This window comes from Rhinatrema bivittatum, chromosome 4 (assembly GCF_901001135.1).
Source record: "Rhinatrema bivittatum chromosome 4, aRhiBiv1.1, whole genome shotgun sequence".
NCBI classification, from domain to species: Eukaryota; Metazoa; Chordata; class Amphibia; order Gymnophiona; family Rhinatrematidae; genus Rhinatrema; species Rhinatrema bivittatum.
In genome coordinates, this window is record NC_042618.1 from 423,815,270 (window position 1) to 423,836,364 (window position 21,095).

Genomic DNA, 21,095 nt, shown 5'->3' on the forward strand with positions numbered 1-21,095 from the left:
CGTACATTGTACCACATTTTAAGCAAGTGTCCCTCGCCCGAATTTTCATCTGATCCCCCAGGGTCCTGGTGATAGAAGCCTAGTGGAGAATCTTGAACTGAGCTTCCTCCAAGTTAGCAGCTGATAAAGAATGGAAAAAGCAGATTTTATATCTGTATCATTTACAATCAGCCCTAGGTCGTCACTCCCCAATGCTGCCAATTTAGCTAGTTTCTCTTCAGTTATTTGTGACATCCAGGAGCGAAGTCTATTAAATTTTGGTGTGGATCAGCAAAGGGAGAGTACTGCTAAGTTCGCTTTTTCTATCGACATCCAATAATGCCTGGATTGCAGATAGGCATAAAAATCCTGTTTGGGGAGGTCCCAATCAGTAGCAACTTGTTCAAAAGAATATGATGCCATGGTTTCTGAATCCATCAACTGGCCTAAACAATGTAAGCCCCTAGATTTCCATTTTTTTGGAACAGTTTGGAATCACTTCCACCAGGAAATTCAGGATTTCCAGTCAAACTCAAAAAAAGGAGATATAAAGGGCGATCATTTGTTCAAAAATCTCCCCGTTTCCAGGATTTATGGATGGCTTTGAAACAAAAACCCCATGTATGAGGAAGCAATTTGGAAGGGAGGGAACATTGCAACTTAATTAACTGGATTCCACGGGGCAGCTAGTTCAGGCAAAAGTTTATCGGGATCAAATTTGAAATTTCCGGAAACCCAGCCTTGAATATGCCTTAATAGGGCAGCCACATTATAGGCTCTTAAATCTGGCAAGGCTTGTCCACCCATCTGTCTTTTTAAAACATTAAACAAGGATATGCAATACAAGCAGGTTTCCCTCTCCAAATGAAGGAAGTGACAGCTGATCGAAATAACCTAATGCCCTTTGCTTTCAACCATAGAGGAAGCATCTGGAGGACATACAACATTTTAGGTAAAATCACCATTTTAATAACCGCACATCTTCCACGAAACGATAAAGGATAATCTGCCCATTTAATCAAAAGTTGCGGACAATCGTTTTAACACCCGGAGTATATTAAGTCTGTATAGTTCTGCTTCTGTATGCGTTAAGTAAACTTCCAAATATTTTAAACTCTGTAAATTCTATTTAAAAGGAAAAGGTGTCTTCCACGAATCTTTTAAAGATGCAGCGAGCAGGAATGCTTCTGACTTTTCCATAATTTTCAGACCGGAAAAAGGCCCAAAGCTTTGCTGCAGTAATCAAGAGGCACGCTTTGTGCCAGATTGCTGGTAAATAGCAACACATCATCGGCGTATAAACCAAGCTTTAGTTCTTTACATCCAACTCTGATACCAGAGAATCCCTGCAGACCCCGTAAATAAATGGCTAGGGGTTCCAACGTTAACACACAAAGGGGGATATTGGGCAACCTTCCCTCGTTTCCTGCTGAATTGGAAAGGATTCTGACAATGATCCATTTACTTGAATCTGGGCCTCAGGACCCTCCTATAGCAACTTCACCCAGCCAGTAAAGGAGGCGGAGAAACCGAAGTCGTGCGTAGTATGCCATAAATAATGCCAGCCCACCTGATCAAAAGCTTTCTCTGAATCTAGACTTAAAAGAAGGCCGGCAGGATTTTTTGGGGAGATCCATGGATTGCAATTATGGCACTTGCCAGGTTTTAAAGATGGTCAGGAGTAGGAGTGTAACGATAATTTTTTTCACATTAAAATAAGAGATTGTCCTTCATAAGGGGTACAGGCGACTTCTCCCCCTCAAAGCCCATGCTGGATGGGTGCGGCCCTTGTGTCTCTGAATATATATAGTCAATGCTGCGGATAAACAAGCCGCTCCTACACAGGCACAAACGTGACTAACCACAGGAACGGCAGTTCTTCCCATGCGTCATTTTAGCCACACGGAGCCACGCGCCACTGTGGTCACATCTGCACTGGAACCCTCAGGTAAAACAAAGGGGGCTGGCTCTGCAATCATTTAATGGCACAGCCAGAGACCTGGCCTGCCACGGATAACTGTTCTTTCCTGAGCAATAAAAAAAACCTTTTTTTTTTTTTTTTTGTAAAAACTTTAATGGCCCTAAAAGTTCAGGCAGAGATACTTCCCTTTAAAAGAGCTGGGATGTAAAGATGCAGAGCTGCCACAGGAATCAAGGGTTTCCTGGAGAATGAAGGAACTGGACCACCAGTTGTCCAACCCCCATGGAGTCAAGGATTGAACTTCCTTCAAGGGTCACCAACCCCCTGCTTATCCACTTCAAACCAGAGGGGATGGCCCCACCAGGACCTGACAACCCCTTGGCATGAATACTGCAAACCTAAAATTTTTTTTTTAATCTATATTGCAGACTGCAGGTTTTACACCTCTGCCATATGCTGGAGCCAGAGAAATACTGAGAGACTGCAGGTGGCACACTAGGTTATTAGATGGTAGTATCAGTGAAACTTTTTTTCTCTGTCTCTTTCTGCTGGTAGAGAGGCAAAACTCAGAAGTCTGGACTGACCAGAAAACAGCAGCTGCCTTCCCTTCAAAATCCATGCTGGATGGGTGAGACCCCTTCAGAGGGATAAGGACCTCACCCATCCAGCATGGGTTTTCTAAAAAAAAAAAAAATATATATATATATATATATATATATAGAGAGAGAGAGAGAGAGTGGATGTTACATTTTTTTTCCTATAGCAATGATCATATTTGTAATGTTTAAGCAGTGATAAGATACTTGAAATAATTTTTCTTGTTAAGTGAGAAATTACTACTTACCTGATAATTTTCTTTTCCTTAGGACAATCAGATGAATCCAGAACAAGTGGGTTATGCACTCCTTCCAGCAGATGGAGACGGAGCAAGCTGACATCACAATATATATACCCCTGAAGTCACCTCAGCCCACCAGTATTCTCTGCAAAAGCAATTGTGGACAGACTAGTCCAAAAACTTGATTTAAAAACAGATAACCATGTCAATACTCAGCCAACACTGAGCTCATATAAGAACTAGACTAGGGACTGGAGTTACACTTACCAGTAATCTCTGTAACATGTAGGCACACAGGAGAAGTAAAATGCAACCACAAGGCTGCCAAGGGAGGGAAGGTGTATTCATCTGACTGTCCTAAAGAAAAGGAGATTATCAGGTAAGTAGTAATTTCTCATTTCCTAGCATCCAGTCAGATGAATCCAGAACAAGTGCGATGTACCCAAGCTACTCCTGAATAGGGTGGGAGGCTGCCCGCAGTCCAGACAAAACTGCCTGTGAAAAGACCGTGTCCTCCCAGGACAGAACATCCAGGTGATAAAACTTGGAAAAGGTGTTTAAGGAAGACCACGTCGCAGCTTGACAAATGTTGATGGGAGAGAGTGGAATGAGTCCAAACCTGACTAGGTAACAGCTTCTCAGCATCCACGTATGCAGCTGTGATTACCTCCTTAATCCAGCGAGCTATTGTAGCCCATGAGGCTGGTTCTCTTTGTTTAGTACTGACTTGAAAGACAAACAGGCATTCTGACTTCGAAAAGGCTCAGTAACTTCCAGATACCTGACAATATGTCTCTTGACATCCAAGGATCGCAACAGATGATACTTATCTCCATTTCTCTCTTTATCCATAAATGGCAGGGAGATGGTCTGATTCAAGTGAAACTCAGTGACCACCTTCAGTAAAAAGGAAAGAACAGTATGCAGTTGTACCACCTCTGGAGTCACCTGGAGACATGGCTCCCAACAAGACCAGGCCTGCACTTCGGAAACCCTATGCACTGAACAAATTGCCACAAGAAACATCGTTTTCAAAGTTAGCAACCGCCAGGATAGAGTATGTAGTGGTCTAAACGAAGGGTCTGCCAAAAAATACAAGACCAAATTAAGACTCTATAGGGGCACCGGAAACTTCCAGGGAAGATGAAGATGTTTCACTCCTTTCAGAAAATGGGCCACATTAGGATGAGCTGACAAAGATCCACCATTTACCTGATACCTAAATAGGCGAGAGTCGCTACTTGTACCTTTAAGGAATTAAGAGCCAAGCCTTTGTTCAAGCCATCCTGCAAAAATTCCAAAATAAGTGGAATCTTGATCACGGAAGGAAGAGCACCTCGATCCGCCCACCAGGCTTCAAACACTCTCCAAACTCGCACATAGGCCAAGGAAGTGGAGAACTTTCTAGCTCTTAGTAAGGTGGAAATCACTGCCACAGAGTATCCACGTTTCAGCAAGCAAGCCCTTTCGAGGGCTATACAATAAGATAAAATTGTGTCAGATCTTCGTGAAGGACAGGTCTCTGATGTGAGGCAAATCCACCAGAAGCCTCCACAGATCTACATTCCATAGCTTCCTGGGCTAATCTGGAGTGACCAAGAGCACCATCAATCTGCTGCCCAACATGGGCCATGGAGGATAAGCATACCCCAACTTTTTTCCAGTCACTCCTGCACCAGGGCATCGATCCCCAATGACTTCAGATTTCTTCTGCGGCTGAAGAATTGTGGAATTTTCGCGTTGCGCAGAGTCACCAACAGGTCCAGGAATAGGAGACCCCAATGATCCCGAATCAGCTGCAATGCCTTGTCTGTCAACGCTCACACTTCTAGATCCAGACTCTCTCTGCTGAGAGTCTGCATTGACATTGTCTTTTCCTGCACTGTATGAGGCTCAGATCATCTGGAGATGCATCTCCACCCATTCCATAAGTTGATCTATTTCCAGTGACACCTGCTGGCTCTTGGTACCTCCCTGCCGATTGATGTAAGCCATGGTCGTTGCATTGTCTGACATTATTCGGACTGATCGACCTTGCAGCCTGTTGCCGAATTGCAAACATGCTAACCACACAGCCCAAGCTTCCAACCGTGCCAGAGAGACTCTTCTACACTCCAGCGCTGTGAGCTCCCCAACCTTAGAGACTCGCATCTGTTGTCAGTACTAGCCAGTCCTGTGAGGACAAGGAGACTTCCTTCCATAGATGATCTGCCTGCGGCCACCACTGCAGTTGGGAGGAGACCTCCATCGGCAGGTGGAGCTGAACCGAATAATCCTGAGACTGTGTATTTCACAGAGACAGCAGGGAGCACTGAAGATGGCGCATATGGCCCCCTCGCCCACGGTACCACTTCCAAGGTCGCTGCTATTAAGGCAAAGACCTGCAGGTAAGACCATACATCAGGCATAGAGTGTTCAATAGATGCATTTGAGCTAGCAACTTCTGTTTTCGAGCTTCCGGCAGGAGCACCTTGCTTTGATGTGTGTTGAACCGAACTCCCACGTATTCCAGTGACTGAGGAGGCTAAAGACTGCTCTTGGCTAGGATCACTACCCAGTTGAGCTCGTGCAAAAGGGAAATCACCTTGAGCGTTACCAGCTGGCTCTCTTCCAGCGACTTGGCCTGAATCAGCCAGTCGTCCAGGTGTGGGTGTATGATGATTCCATCCTTTTTCAATGCTGCCGCAACTACCATCATTACCTTGGAAAAGAGTCTGGGAATGGTAGCCAGACTAAAGGGCAGAGCCCAAAACTGAAAGTGGCATCCCAGAACTGTGTACCACAGGAAGTGTTGATGCTCTAGTCCAATGGGAATGTGAAGATATGCCTCGGCCAGATCCAGAGAGGTCAGAAATTCCCCCGATTTAACAGTCATTATCACTGAGCCCAATGTTTCCATGTGAAAATGCTTCACTGGGATATGATGGTTGTCGCCTTTGAGGTCCAGGATGGGAGGAAAGTAGTGCTCCTTCTTTGGCATAACAAAATAAATGAAATATCGTCCCGTATTTTCTTGAGATGCAGGCAGTGGCACCGCAGCCCTTAGATTGAGGAGCCTTGTCAATATAACCTCCACCGCCTGCTTTCTGTGGGGAGTGACAGGAAGATGCCATGAACATGGCCCGAGGAATACTGCGAAACTCCATCTCATACCTTCTCTCATCACCTCCAGGACCCCTGATCCAATGTGATCTTGTTGGAACAGCGTGCCAACTCAGAGACCAGACGGGAGAAAGTCCGGCACAGTAAAACCTCCAGCTAAGTTTCTGTGTATGGGTGTAGGTTTTTTTTGTTTTAAACTTACTGGAGCTCACCCTTACCTGGCTGAGCAGAGGCGCTCTTAGGCTGAGGGGGGAAAGAGCATGTGGCGTCACGGTTGTGCTTAGCTTCCTGTACCTGCTGCCTTTCAGGTGCTTGAGCAGCTAAGTCCACGCCAGCAAACCTAGCTACTGGACCAAGGACTGCTGAGGGCCTATGGAAATAACCTCAGGAAGTATCAGCTGGGGGAGGGACTATTTGGTATCACTGCAGGATAACGGCGTATTAATTTTCTTTCTTGAATTCACCTTAAAATTGAAGCAATCCCCAGTGGGTAGATGCATGTCAACCATCTGCTGCAGATGGAGAATACTGGTGGGCTGAATTTATTGCAGGGGTATATGTACTGTGATGTCAGCTTGCTCTGTCTCCATCTGCTGGTTGGCGTGCATAACTCACTTGTTCTGGATTCATCTGACTGGATGCTAAGAATTATTTATTTAATATTTCTTTTTAAACAATTTTAGGATTAGTAATTGTATGGTGTGGTCTCAGCAGGTGCAATATAACTGTGGAATTTATTAAAAACACCCCCCTATATTAAAGTCCATATGCACCTCCTAGCTGCTTTTTAAAGGGAATCAGTGGGGCTATTTTCCGCTGAAGATTGTCTATGAAATGTGTGCATAAAGTAGCTGCAGGCTTTGCCTCAACTGTTGCTGTGGGTGGATGATCAGCTGGTTTCCTGTGAACATCAAACCTACATCTGCTGTTTCCCTTCCGTGAGCTATAGTGTGATTTTTTTTTTTTTATTATACATTTTTTAGCCATGGATTTGTTTTGTCTTATCTTTGATGTACTACATTGTGTGTTTACAATGTGAACGACTGTGGGCTTTAGTATTAGCAGCATATAAATTCCAATAAATAAAACATACCTCCCCCCCCCCCCCAACACGCACCAACCCTGCCTTTTAGTCTGGCTAAAAATAGGCACATACTCTGAAGGGAACTATTTTTCAATAAGGATAAGGATAAGTGACCTGGTTAAACAGCGCTGAAAATTGTCCTTATAATATCAAGCAATTTTACAAAAATGGGTCCGGCTGGAAGCAAAATAACTGTCCACAGCAGGCCCCAGATTGGGTATGCTGTAACCAAACGGAAAGATTGCAGCTGCGTTTATAACCTTGAAAGAGCAGGGTGCTGATTTGGACAACAGCATCTCCCCAAAAGAAATCTTCCATTGCATAGGTCTGGGTTACAAGCAGTGAGAACGGCGAGGAGCCTGCCCCCCCCCAGGTCCATGGGCCCGTCACCACCTCCCATTCTAGTGTAAATTCCACGATTAGAAAGCAAGTAAGAGTGGGGCTTCTCCCACTGCTCCCCACACCTGACGAGGCTGCAGCACGTGGAGCACGGCCTCAGAAACCAAAGGCAAAGGTGGAAGCAGAGGGAGCCTTCATTTTGGAAATTGTGTCCCAGCCAAGTTCTGCTTCACCGACGCGGTGGGGAGAAGGTTTGTAACTGAGGCAGAAAGTTAGTTCTAGGAGGGACGTTCCCTTCACCTCGTCTACAGAGGGCAGGGTTAGGGGATGTAAAGGGAGCTGTGCATTCTCCCAAATCTGATGGGGTGGGGGAAAGAGGCTGGCCCGGTGCACTCACCACCCCTTTCAAGAGCGTTGACTGCTACCATGAGCCCACCCTTCAGACTGGAAAAAGTCTAAAAAACAAAAAAAAAAGCTTCCTTCATCCAGTAACAGACAGCACTGGAAAAATATCTGATATAATGAAATCGCTAAGTGCCAGCAGACTTGACACAACACCTGGGGTTGAATGTGTTGTAACAAGTGGAAAAACAATACTGAAGCATTGTAGGTGCTCACTCCATAATATAAGAAGCCCACTGCTCTCTTCTGTAAAAATCGATATTAGACAGCATATTCAAAGCCCTGCCTTGTTTAATGCCAGCTTATTTCTTGCTGGGAGCACCTGCCACAAAAAAACACATGGGAGACCGCACTTTCTAAAGAGTTTTATTTTTTTCTCTATCCAAAAAAAAAAAGGTGTAAAAATAATTTTTTTGTTTAGATCTATCTCTAATAAGTGCTAAACCATTGTTTCGGTGGTTTAAATGTCCACTACAGCTGCACTTCTCGGCCCTGCTTTGATACCATTATAATCACTTTTACATGAATTGCTAGTTTTCGCTGCTATAGTGACTATTTTACGAGCTGTGCATTGTGTGAAATGCTGCATCCTCTAGAACCAGAATTTTTCTCTCAATCTAACAAGCATAAGCAGGGTGGCAGAAATCCAGATTGCAGGTGGCCACTGTTGACCATTAAAAAAAACAAACTAAAGCCCCAATTATTAGCACTAGGTTGCCATTGCCTCCCTTCTGCTGCAAGGGCCTCTAGGTCTGTGCTATGTACAACAGGCAGCACCCTGCATGTGCCTTCTTTCTGAGACCTTCCTGCTAAATCGCAGTAGCCTGCTGGCACATATACAAAAATGCAAGTATTACATCTCTCAGACTATGCACAAGTTATGTTAGAAACGTTTCTGGTTCATTACACTGCTAAACACACATCGACTCTGAATCAATTGTTGATCCAGTCACAACTTCTCAAATGGGAACAAATGGTTGGCTTCTCCTCTTTTCTCCCGCCTGCTCTTTTTTTGTGGTTTGACCTCTTTCCGTTCTTCAGCCTGACGGTTTTGGGGCCAGGATACAGTCAGATCGCCAGCCATGGTCTCTAGGCTGGCTTCCTCTTCATCTGAAGAAAATCCAGCTCCTCCAGTCGATGCAGATGCCGCCACCTCCTGCTGAAAACAATCAAGTACAAAGAGATGCTCTTACAGTGGGCCATGCTCTCCAGGCTGGCTCTTAGGCAAATGGGGTCCTGGGCAAAAATCAGCCTCTCCTGGCTGTTCAGCTTCATGGGTGATGCCAGCAGTGCTCATAGCATCCTATCCAAAGACTGGCACTGCCTATTCTGTCTTAGCACTCCTTCCCCCTCACTCTTTTGCACAGAAGGTGATTCAGCATCCTCCCTATTGACTCAACGGTACAAAAAAAGCCAGCGTTTAGTTACCTTACTGCCGTACCGCTGCTTCAGCCTCTCTCGGATGAGAAGTCCCTTCACCAGCAGTTTCCAATGAGCCAGCGCTCTCTTCTCTCGTTTCTACATGAAACGAAGGAAAACCCTTTACAGTACAATACCCACTATTCAAGTATCAGAGCAAAGACAACTGAGTGCCTTGCTCCTTTATGAGTGACTACGAAAGGGTGGGTTACCTCTTTTTCCTTCCTTTCTATATCTGCTTGTTCATTCTCCCAGGCAGCCAAGAGTACCTCCTTGTGCTCTTCACACACGACATAGCCATCTGTGCTGGAGGGCAGACACAAATAAGAGTGACCATATGCGTGAGGAGGAAGAAGATAAAAAAAAGAGACAGCAGCAGGCCTTACCTGACGATAGCCGTGCTGGGCCCATGCAAAGACTCTGAGAAAGTCGCTCAGCGCTTCCCCTTGCACCCCGAGTAACTTTCAGGGCATATAAATAAAAATGATCTTCTAGAAAATACTACCACACTGTCTAAGTCAATGGTTCCCAAACTCTTCCTGGAGGACCCTCAGCCAGTCAGGTGTTAAAGATATCTACAATGAATATATATAAGTAATTTGCTTGCACTGTCTCCATAGGATGCAGATTTTATCTATGTACTCATTGTTGATACCCTGAAAACCTGACTGGCTGGAGGTCCCCTAGGACAGGTTTGAGAAACTTTGCTGTAGGTGAAATGTCTTAGCGACAGCTCTGTGACATCATGTTCATAGGCGCCATTGTACTAGCCTTATCCCAAGGGTGGCCAGCAATGTTCCTCAAGAGTCACAAACAGGTCTGGTCTTCAGGATATTCATGAGATAGATTTGCATACAATGGTGGCAGTGCATGGAAATCCATCTCATACATATTCATTGTGGATAGCCTGAAAACCCAGCCTGTTTGTGGCTCAAGGAGCGGAGTTGACCACCCTTGCCTCATCCAAACAGCTGTAGTTTGCAGCCTCACTTCAAGAAATGACTACACCATGGAGACTCAGTATATGCAAATGTATCTCATGCATATTCATTGTGGATATCCTGAAAACCCGACTGGCTGTGGGGACAGGTTTGGAAAGCCCTGGACTACAGCTCCCAATACAAGTGACAGGAAAACTTAGCAAAGAGGGAAGAGAAATCCACTAGGACAGGGATGGCCAACTCCAGTCCTCAAAAGCCACAAACAGGATATCCACACTGAATATGCATGAGATAGATTTGTATGCACTGCCTACACTGTATGCCAATCTAGCTCATGCATATTTATTATGAAGATCCTGAAAACCAGACCTGTTTGTGGCTTTTGAAGGCCACCCTATGCTAGGAAACCAAAGGGGGCTTCCTGAACCTCACAGCTCCACTATATAAAGCCAGGAATAAAACACCTGGATCTAGGTAGGCACAGGATCTAAAAGTAGGCAACTTTTGGTCTGTATAGAAACTGATGGTCAAGCACATGTTTGTTTAGAGTCAGAAATGTGGAAAGGGTCCCAGGAGTCACCTCGACTTCCCACTACCTTCTTGGCCTCTCCCCAGCCGAAGCAGATTTGGGCCCAGTGGATTAAGCATTTTTCCCCACAGACCCAAAATGAGAGAAAGCCTTTAGGATGTAGGTCCCAGTGTGTAAAACATAAATAATACAACACATTTTGCATACACTGGGTGTGAGAAGCCACAGTGGAAGTCAAATCCGGTGATGGCTGGGACACAATCGATGTCCAATTTCCTAGCAACCCTGTGCAGGTTGGAGACCTGCAGATGGGAACATCCAATGGGCAACATACTGGGCTTGAACAAATATACGTTCCCATACTCGTTCCGAGGGACCTGTGACAGAAGAGAGCAGAATCAGGACAACACAAACGGGAAAGAACAGAATTACTGAGCAAGAACTGAGGTCTGGAAAGTCTCAACAGAAGGTGAAAAGCAACTGGGGGGAAAAAAACAAGCAAACAAGTGACGTAACCCATGCAATCTAAATCAAACTCCTCAGAGAGCTCAAAGGTTTCACAGGCATTTTACCATTTTCATTTCTGGCCCGAATGTATAAATAGTTGGATAAGTTGCAAAAGAGGGAAGTATAAGGAATCCCTCAGAGAAAAACATGGCATTCCATGTACCTTCCCATCCACTGCCACTGGTGGCTGGTAGTCCTCTGTCTGCCAGAGTCCAAACAGCGCCAAGTCATTGCAATCTTGCTTTTCTGGATCACTTAGGCGTGCCTTCCGTGCCCGGTTAGACTGGCCCTTCACCATCTGCACCAAGACAAATCCTGCATCTCAGATCTCACTTTAGACATCTAGCAGAGTTCACTGCCACTTTTAAACTATAAAAACATGATCTAGAGATGTACACATCTGTATCTGCGATTGTGTTTTCTACACATAACTGTCAAATTGCAGAAAATTATTATTTTTTTTTTTTTAGAAAAAGCTGCAGTATTTAAAAACTGTGCAGGCAAATTGATTTGAAGACATCCTGCACTTTTTTGCTTAATCCTTAAATTTGGCCTTTAATGGTTGTCTTATGATTTAGAATTGTTACTAAAAGTGTAGACTGATATAACCAGCATCCACTAGGGGTGTAGACTCCTTTAAAATATGCACCAGAATGTTTCAAAGTTAGGACCATTAGAAAGGCAAGGACTGGTCCAGGGGAAGATCTAAAGCAAATCTTTCGCTTCCCAGGGTCAGCGGGGATTGGAGGCAGCGTTTCCAGCCCCTGTGGAGGGGAGTCTCAGTCATTGTGCAATGGGGCTGGATTTAGGGCACATGACTGCAGGGTTCCAGAAAGAGCCCCAGTGCATGACCCCCAGCCCTGGATCATCATTGCAACAACTGTGCTGAGCAAATTGGAGGGAGATATTAAAAAAGGGGGAAAATTCCTGGGTTGTTGCAAATGAAGGCTCATGGCACCAGATTCCGGCCATTGGGTTCCCGACGGAGATGGAAGCCCAAAGGAGCAGAAGAAAACTGCTGGGGGTGTGTGTGAAAACTCCCCCAAAAAGCACTGTGTGACTCAGTGAAAGCCACTCCCTGGCTCCTGGCTGTTTCTGATGAGAAGGTAACAAGATCATTTCTTGGACTTAAGTCCGGGCTCCTATATTAGGAAAGTATTTGATTTTTGTTGTTTTCTTTACCTTATATGGCACTTCCCCAATCCGCACCACACGGGCATCCTTCAACCAGGTGTCCCTGGAGTGCAGTGTGTGCACGCCAGTCCCTAAAGAAGCCAATGAGAAATAAGGAATCACCGAGAGGCAGGGCAACTGTGGCCAATGAGAGATAAGAACACATTCCGAGGCTGAGTTAGGAGCAGCCAACATAAGACAGGAAATTACTGTAAGAGTAACCAGTGAGAAGCAAGAAATCAATATGAAAGATTGCAGCTCCCTCCTAACAAACTAAGAAGTTACCTGAACCACCAGAAAATGTTTCGTTTATTTTATTGATAGCATTTCATCTGTTCTAACCCCAATTTCTTTCTACCGCACCTCCTCCATTCAGTATCCCTCGTGCACGATACCTGGCCCTCCCCTGTGGCGTCCCTCATCCATGGAACCCACCCTGTCCCCTGAAGTGCCCTCACCTGGAGTACACAGCCTCTCCTCTGCAGTATCCCAGTATTGCAGCAGTATCAGGATAGATAGCTTCATACTTCAGTAGATGCCTCTTTAGTGCATAAAGTGGGTGATTCTTGAACTCAGTGATGGACGTTGGTAGTGGCTGGTCCAGGAGCTTAGCTTGAAGCTATAATTAATTTAGAGCTTAGATCACAGAACAGAACTGAACTAAGATTTACTGCAATATAAGCTAAAGTTAATTTTAAGGAAGCATCCAGCTAGGTATGTCCTTAGGGACAGAGTGGACTACAGCCAACTTGGGCTTGGCTCTTGGGCTCTTAGTACTGATATTAACTAGCCACTTGTGTTTATTTGTGACGGCTGATGCATTTTAGCAAGGAAGGCTAACCCTAATTCTTTCCCCAGCTATAACCCTATCCCTGTCCTTGCTGACAAACCGAAGGAAAATTGGTTCTTACCTGCTTATTTTCATTTCTAGATACCACAGATCAGTCTAGACAAGTAGGTTTGCTTCCCTACCAGCAGATGGAGACAGAGAACTAAAAAGCTTTTCAGGCACTGCTGCTTAACCAAGAGTGCCACCTGCAGTCCCTCAGTATTGACTTGTACCCAAGCCAATATAGAGTCATCAATTACCTCAAATAACAAATTCCCCTAATAGGGCGAACAAAGGTTGAAGCCCACTGAAAGGTTGGAGCCCACTGAACTGAAGCCCTCACATCCAAGGACACCGAAAACACAAGTACAATTAGGTCCAAGGTCCCAACTATATACAAAATTAATTTCTGCTCCAAGGAACTAACTCCAACAATACAGTCTTTCGGAATCTAGGGGACAGGTCTTTGAATTGATCTGGGGTATTCCAGGAATGAAACTTAGCAAATAAGAACCAATTTTCCTTTCCTGTTCATACCTCAGATCAGTCCAGACAAGTGGGATGTACCCAAGCTCCCCTATACTGGGCAGGAACCCGAAAGACCTGCTTGCAGAACACACTCACCAAAACTCATCTCCTCCAGCGCCTGCACATCTAGGCAATAATGCTTAGTGAAAGTGGGCAGACGACCACATGGCCGCTCTACACATCTCCTGTGGTGACACCAACAGACTCACCACCCAGGAAGTTGCTTGTGAAATGAGCCCATAACCCAATGGGACAGTCCAAACCTTAAAGAGATAGATTGAAAAAATTGTCTCTTTCAACTACCGAGCAATGGAGCTTTAGAAACCTTGGTTCCTTTCTTTAAGAAGAAACTGCCATACTGGTTCAGACCAAGGATCCATCAAGTCCAGCATCCTGTTTCCAATAGTGGCTAATCCAGGCTGGTACGTACCCAGACACTAAGTAGATCCCATGCTACTGATGCCAGTATCAGCAGAGGTTATTCCTAAAGTCAACTTGATTGATAGCAGTTAATGGACTTCTCCAAGAACTTATCCAAACCTTTTTAAACCCAGCTACATTAAAGGCACTAAGCAAATCCTCTGGCAACAAAGTCCAGAGCTTAATTGTGCAGAGTGAAAAAGAATTTTCTCCGATTAGTTTTAAATGTGCTACTTGCTAACTTCATTGCAGTGCCCCCTAATCCTATTATCTGAAACAGTAAATAATCAATTGTTATTATTTGTGGCAGTTGTGGGTGGATCCTTGGGCCGGTGGCAGATGACCACGCTCCCGGGGGAACATCCCGAGAGGGACCACCGGTCAGGGCTCAGAGGTTGGAGACAAACACACACTAGTTTCTTTTATTAAACAGTATATTGAACCACCAGAGGTGGCAGTAGTGAGCTGGAAGCGCCCGGCTGGGCTGAAGTCCCTCAGATACTGGAACAGCGATCCCAGGATGGCTGGGCTGAAGAGAAACTAAATATAGTGAATAGGCAGAGTTCCGGTACCGAACCTTGATAGTAACACTCACACAGTAGTCTCATAGTAGTCCAGGTGTTGGAATGAGTTAGGCCCTCGAGGAGCGAGTACCTGGTTCCAGGGAAAGCTCTGAGAGAGAGATGGTGACTCACTGGTGTAGTAGACAGCAATGACTTCCAGGCAGAAGAGGTATTCAGCAACCAGTCTGGGAACATGGGCCCTCGAGGTGCGAGTACCGGTTCCAGACTGTGACCTGAAAACAAAGAGAGAGCAAGGCCCCCGAGGAGCAGGTACCCCTGGTAAGTCCGAGGAGGCAGAGTAGCTTAGAACAAATCTTTATCCTTGCTAACTCGATTAGTTAGCGTTTTCAGAGACCTTATATATCCTGAAGCCGGGATTCCTGTGGAGAGTCTCTCTCAAGCCAACCTTAAAAACCTCACCCACGCTGTCTCTACAGCTATACCTGATCAGCTATAGAAGCTACAAGCTTTGGCTGAAGAGCTGCGGGACAAGGTGGGCGATTATAATGTGTCCTTAGCTGAGACTGAAAACCGGGTGAGTGATCATAGTGACCGCCTGGACTCCCTCACTAATACCGTTGCTGAGCTTAGGGGAAAGAACAAGTAACATGAAGATAAACTCGATTACTTAGAAAATCGCAGCGGTTGTAATAATCTGCATATTGTGGGCATTCCAGAATCTGTTCAGGGAGAGGAATTACTTACTTTTGTGAACAATGGCTACCTGAGGGCCCTCAATATTCCCACTGCGAATAAATCTCTCATTGCTGAACGTGCCCACAGGCTCGGTGCGGGAGGCCCTGATGGCAATGGGCCGCAGCAAGTCATCGTCAAATATTTGAACTTTATTGACAAAAGCAAAATACTTATGGCTTACTGGAAGATATCTGAGTTTGAAATATGGTAATGCTAAGCTCCTGCTGTTCCCTGATTTCTCAGCGAAGGTGCAAGGGCGGCTCAAAGGGAATTTTCTCCTTATTGTACTCTATTTCAATGAGGGGTGTGTTTTATGCTCCAATTTCCTGTGCGGCTGAAAATCTTTCACAGGGGAGAAACCACTGGTACACCAGTGGTACACCAGTGAACTTAAAAAATTAAAACAAGACCTTAGATCCAAAGAACGCTCCTGGCCTAAGCAACCCACCCCTACACTCAAAACAGTCTACAAACACACCCTACACCTATACCGACAAGCAACACTACACGCCAAACGTGACTTCTATGCAGCAAAAATTCCACAACTACAAATTCAATCCTACCGCCCTATTCTCCTATGTAGCAGAACTCACAAAATCCACTACTCCATCCCCCCAGGAAGATAATAGCATAGAGAAATGCAATAAACTAGCAGATTACTTTAAAAACAAAATTTCCAACATTCTCATTCGTTTCCCCCCTAACCCCACTCCCATCGATCTTCCACCCGCCACCAACAACATTAACCTTACATCCCTTGATCTCACTACCACGATGGAAGTCGAATCCATCTTAAAAAAGATGCGGCCAGCCACCCACATCGCCGACAACATCCCATCTAAACTCCTCCTCACTATTCCTTCCGTCATAGCAAGACCTTTAGCGGATATCATAAACTGCTCCCTCACCTTCGGGACGGTTCCTGACCCGCTATAAACTCGCCATTGTAAAGCCCCTACTGAAAAAGCCCACCCTCGACCAAAACGACCCTGCAAACTACAGGCCAATTTCCAACCTGCCTTTTATTTCTAAAATCCTGGAGAAAGTGGTCAACACACAACTTACCGACTTCCTAGAAGACAACAATATCCTCCACCCCGCCCAGTATGGCTTTCGTAAAAACCGAAGCACTGAAAAGCTCCTACTTGCATTAACAGATACCATCCTAAAAGGCATGGACCACGGCCAATCATACATTCTAGCCCTCCTAGATATCTCAGCAGCTTCGATACGGTGAACCACAAAATCTTAATATCTCGCTTAGCAGAAATAGGCATCTCAAACACAGCCCTATCGTGGTTCTCCTCTTACCTTGACCACAGAAAAGTATTTAATCAAACTCGATAAATCCGAATCTACACACATTCCTCTTGCACAAGGCGTTCCCCAGGGCTCCCTCCCTTTCCTCCACCCTCTTTAAAACATCTATCTACTCCCTCTTTGCCACCTACTTTCTAAACTGGAACTAAAATTCTTCTTGTACGCTGACGACGTACAAGATACTTATCCCCATCCAAAATCCCTCAACGAAAACCCTGCACTTCTGGAGACATGCCTTGCATCTATCAACTCCCTCCTTTCCAACCTACAACCTTGCACTAAATACCTCAAAACCGAAATTCTTATTATTACTAATCAACCCAGCGTTTCCAACCACCAAACGCATCAAAAACACCTCACAAAATCTCACGCATCCCGCCCACTGTCAGAGATCTAGGAGTTTCCCTAGATACACAACTAGCTTCAAATCCCACATCAAATCGCTCCTAAAAGGGGGCTTCTATAAACTTCAAACCCTCAAAAAACTGAAGGCCTCTCCTCCACGCACACGAGCTTCGTACCGTTATGCAAACCACCATGCTATCAAGACTTGCTTATGCAACTCACTGCTAATAGGCCTTCCCTCCTCCACAATCAAACTCCCTCCAAAATCTTACAAACACCATGGCCCGCGTCCTCACAAACTCAAGAAAGACGGATCATATCACTCCCATACTTCAAGACCTCCACTGGCTCCCAATCACCTATCGCTCTCAATACAAAAACACTCACTATCATACATAACACACTTTACAAAATAATTCCCCATGATCGAAGAGTATGCCACACTTCCATCAGACCAAACCGCCCCACCAGAAACTCCCTTGCTGGCAACCCTCTACACCCCTTCCTCAATTGCTCACCTCACATCCACCAGAGAGAGAGCCTTCTCCATTGCGCCGGCCCCACCCTCTGGAACTCCCTCCCCACTGAGCTCCGACTAGAACCATCACTTAATCAATTCAAAAAAGGAATCAAGACCTGTTATTTAAACAGACCTATCCCAACACTTCACAACCCTAGCACTGTGACTCTATCACAACACTGTGACTCTATCGCAACACTTTTACCTCCCCACCCCCCCTCAGTTTCCCCCCTGCCCCCTGCCCCCCCATACTCCTCCCCCCCACCCACCTCCACCACCTTCCTTCCTCTAAGCAGCTTCCTTACAGTTACCAACGCACCTTTTCCCACCTCTACCCACAGCTCCCTTGTACAGTTTCCACCCCCTCCTCCTCCCCCTCTTACTTTCTTCCCCTCTCCCTCGCCTCTTGTACAATTACTCATATGATCGCCATATCACGTATATGACACCCCCCTCCTACACCACCCTACCCTCCATCCCCCCTCCCCCATCTTGCCCCTTTATTCCCCTGCCACCCTTCGCCTCCCTCAACCCCTCCTCCCCACCTCCCCACTGCGCTTCACCCCCCACCCCCTCGCACCACCTCCCCTTGTACATAATTAATTTCTGTCTAACTTTGTCTAATACTGTCTAATTTTGTCTAATATGGTTTATTATATGTATATATACTGTCTAATATGTCTAATATGTCTAACATGTCTAATATGGTTTATTATATGGTTTATTATATGGTTTATTATATTTAGTATATGTCTAATTTTGTCTAATATGGTTTATTACATGTAATCTCGTTTAAACTGTGACGCACGTTGGCACCACAGTAAAGTTAACTTACCTCTTAACTATCTATCTTTCCTCCACCTATCATTGTAATTTCCTTTCTCAGTTACATGTAAACCGACATGATGTTTTTTTTTACGAATGCCGGTATATAAAAGTTATAAAATAAATAAATAATAATAAATAAACCAAGCTGCTGACCTCTGCTTCTGAAGCGAAATTGTTCGTGGAATCCTTACAACGCTAATGTTTTATTTGTGCCTGATGGGGGTCCTTTCCGTGATGCCCGGTTTTTGGGTTATTTGCAATCTGTTGTCTTTTACCAGAATTATTTTTTTGGAGGATAATTTTTATCTTTGTCCCTCCTTCCCCCTTGCATTGCGATTCTGATCACGTTGAGCCTCTAGTTGCATTTACAGTGCCTTGACTTTATTTTTGACTCTACTTTTGTGTACTTTGGCTTGCGAGACCTGTCAACCCCTTTTTCATTTTTCTAGCCATGGAGGCGGCCTGTCTGTTCACCCCCCTTATCACTCTCCCTGGCGTGGACTTGAGCTGTTGTGCTAGTGTTGTTTTTTCCTTTTGAGCATCAAGTTTTGCGGAGCTCCAGCTCTTCCTTGTGTGGCGCTATTCCAGTTACTTTGCATACTATGTTATCCTGTCCTAGTACTGATCAAGGTGAGCGCGTTTGAGTAAGAGTTGGCGAGGATATCCAGTCAGGCTTTGGCCGCATTGACAAGATCTTGGCAGTCCCGAGAGACATGCGGGAATTCGCCGTGGAGAGAAGAGTCACCCTCGGTGTCAATGGACTGTGTGGCAACTTTCTTGCTATGGACTCAGAGTTATATGGGAACGTCAAAGGTGGGTAATGGTTGGGTACATGGGTCTGTGTTTCTTTTGGGTTTATTGTTTCATTTGAATTTACTTGGAAGAGTGTGTGTGGGTATGGCTGTGTGTATGCATGGGTGTGGCTGTGGAGTTTGTGTGCTTGGCTTGGAGTTGTGCATTTAATTCTGCTTCCCTGGGCATTTGAATGCTAGACCTCTCAGTTGCTGAAATGGGGTTTTGTTATACCTGATTTTGATAGAGGGACTCACTTCTGGGTTTTCTCTCTGATCAGTGTCTGTGATCTGGAGGTTAGCTCTAATGTTTTATATCTTAATATCTTCACTCAACGTTGATGGGCTAAATTACTTTAAAAAGCGCAGAATATCCATAGCTTTCCTCCAGGAAATGCATCTGGATGATCTTGAGCATGCTAAACTGTACAGGGAATGGGTTGGGCAATGTTACTCTTCTTATTATTCCTCCAGGCAGAGGGGGGTAGCTATTCTTTTCAGTAAAAATATTCCTTTTACCCTTAAAAAACAGGTCTCGGATCCCAAGGGCAGGTTTCTGCTCTTAGCTGGCATGTTATATGGTATCAAAGTAGTCTTCGTTAATGTTTACGCCCCCAATAAATATTCCCATCATTTTTCTCTTCTCTGGTTGCCAAAATTCTTCATTGGGAAGATTATGTGTATATGGTGGGTGGTGACTTTAATGTGGACAGACAATCCTCTTATGGACTGCTCTCCTCTCAAAACCCCCAAACAGATACAAGTGGGATATTGGCATCGGTTTTCTGTGCCAAGAACTGGGGGTCATAGACAGCTGGCATATGCAGCACCTTCAGAATAGAAAGTATTCTTTTTTTTCCCATGCTCATCAAGTCTATTTCAGAATCGACTACATACTATTATCAGAGTCCTGTTTTGCTCGGTTACAATCATGTGAAATGTATGATGTGCCTTTCTCTGATCACTCTCTTATTGCTTGTAAATTAGCTTTTGTTGATATGAGGAGACATACTTCGAGGTGGAGAATGTTTCCTTTGCTTTATCACGACAAGGAGTTTCTTCAATATCTCAAATTGCGATGGGATAATTTTGTAGCTTTAATTTCTCACCTGATGTGTCAGCTGTTACTTTTTGGAATGCCGCTAAGGCCATATTTCAAGGGCATATTTTGGCCCATCAAGTGCAGAAAAGGCAGCAGTTTGCTCAAAAAGAATTAGCCTTATCTAAACGGGTGGCTCAACTCAGGTGTATGCATGTCAATTCCATAGCACTTGATGTTAAATAACAGTTACGGGAGGCCCACAAGGAATTAGATATGCTGCTGGAGTCCAAGGCAAGACAGAATCTTTTGTATTATAAATACAACTTTTTCAATGGGGAAACAAATCGGGTAAGCTATTAGCTCACTTGCTCAAACTTTTGCCCCTAGGTTTCATTTTGGCAATCAGGAGCTTGGGGGTACCGAGGCAGTGCTCAGGGTTTTTAAGAGTTTTTTTCAGGAGTTTTATAAGAGTGACCCTGATAATTTCTCTCATAGACATCACTTATTCTCGTCGGCTTTTTCCTCAACTCTCACACAAAGATAAACTTAAGATGGAAGAGCCAATTTTTGTGGGGCAAATCAGAGCAGTGGTGCACAAGCTCTCTTTGGGTAAATCTCCAGGACCCGATGGTCTAGGCCCTGAATTTTTTAAACTTTTAGGGGTAAGGGTCTTTGAACCTTTGTAGGTGTTCTTTTTCAGAGGCTTTGACTACAGGCTTCATGGCCCCCCGAAAATAACCTTGGCTACCATGGTCCTCCTTTTAAAACCTGATAGGAATCCAATGCACCTGGGTTCTTATCGGCCTATTTCTTTATTAAATCATCATGTTAAAATTGTCTCAGCTTTCTTGGCTGCTTGGGTTAATCGGGTTATACATACAGTGGTATATAGGGATCAAAGAGATTTCATTTCTCATAGACATTCTACCTTGAACCTACTTAAAGCCCTGATGACATCTACTTAAAGGCCCAGTCTGGA

The 21,095-nt window shown here is 44.8% G+C and overlaps 1 protein-coding gene across 1 annotated transcript in view; it reads right to left on the bottom strand.

The window, feature by feature from the left end:
* Window positions 1-8,018: 8,018 nt before the first annotated feature.
* Window positions 8,019-21,095, bottom strand: part of XPC (XPC complex subunit, DNA damage recognition and repair factor) — a 50,064-nt gene continuing 36,987 nt past the window's right edge. The window contains 7 exon segments of the mRNA XM_029601377.1: window positions 8,019-8,824; window positions 9,094-9,183; window positions 9,297-9,390; window positions 10,762-10,931; window positions 11,225-11,359; window positions 12,244-12,323; window positions 12,691-12,853. Coding sequence (XP_029457237.1) covers window positions 8,615-8,824; window positions 9,094-9,183; window positions 9,297-9,390; window positions 10,762-10,931; window positions 11,225-11,359; window positions 12,244-12,323; window positions 12,691-12,853 — 942 coding nt within the window. The 3' untranslated portion in view covers window positions 8,019-8,614.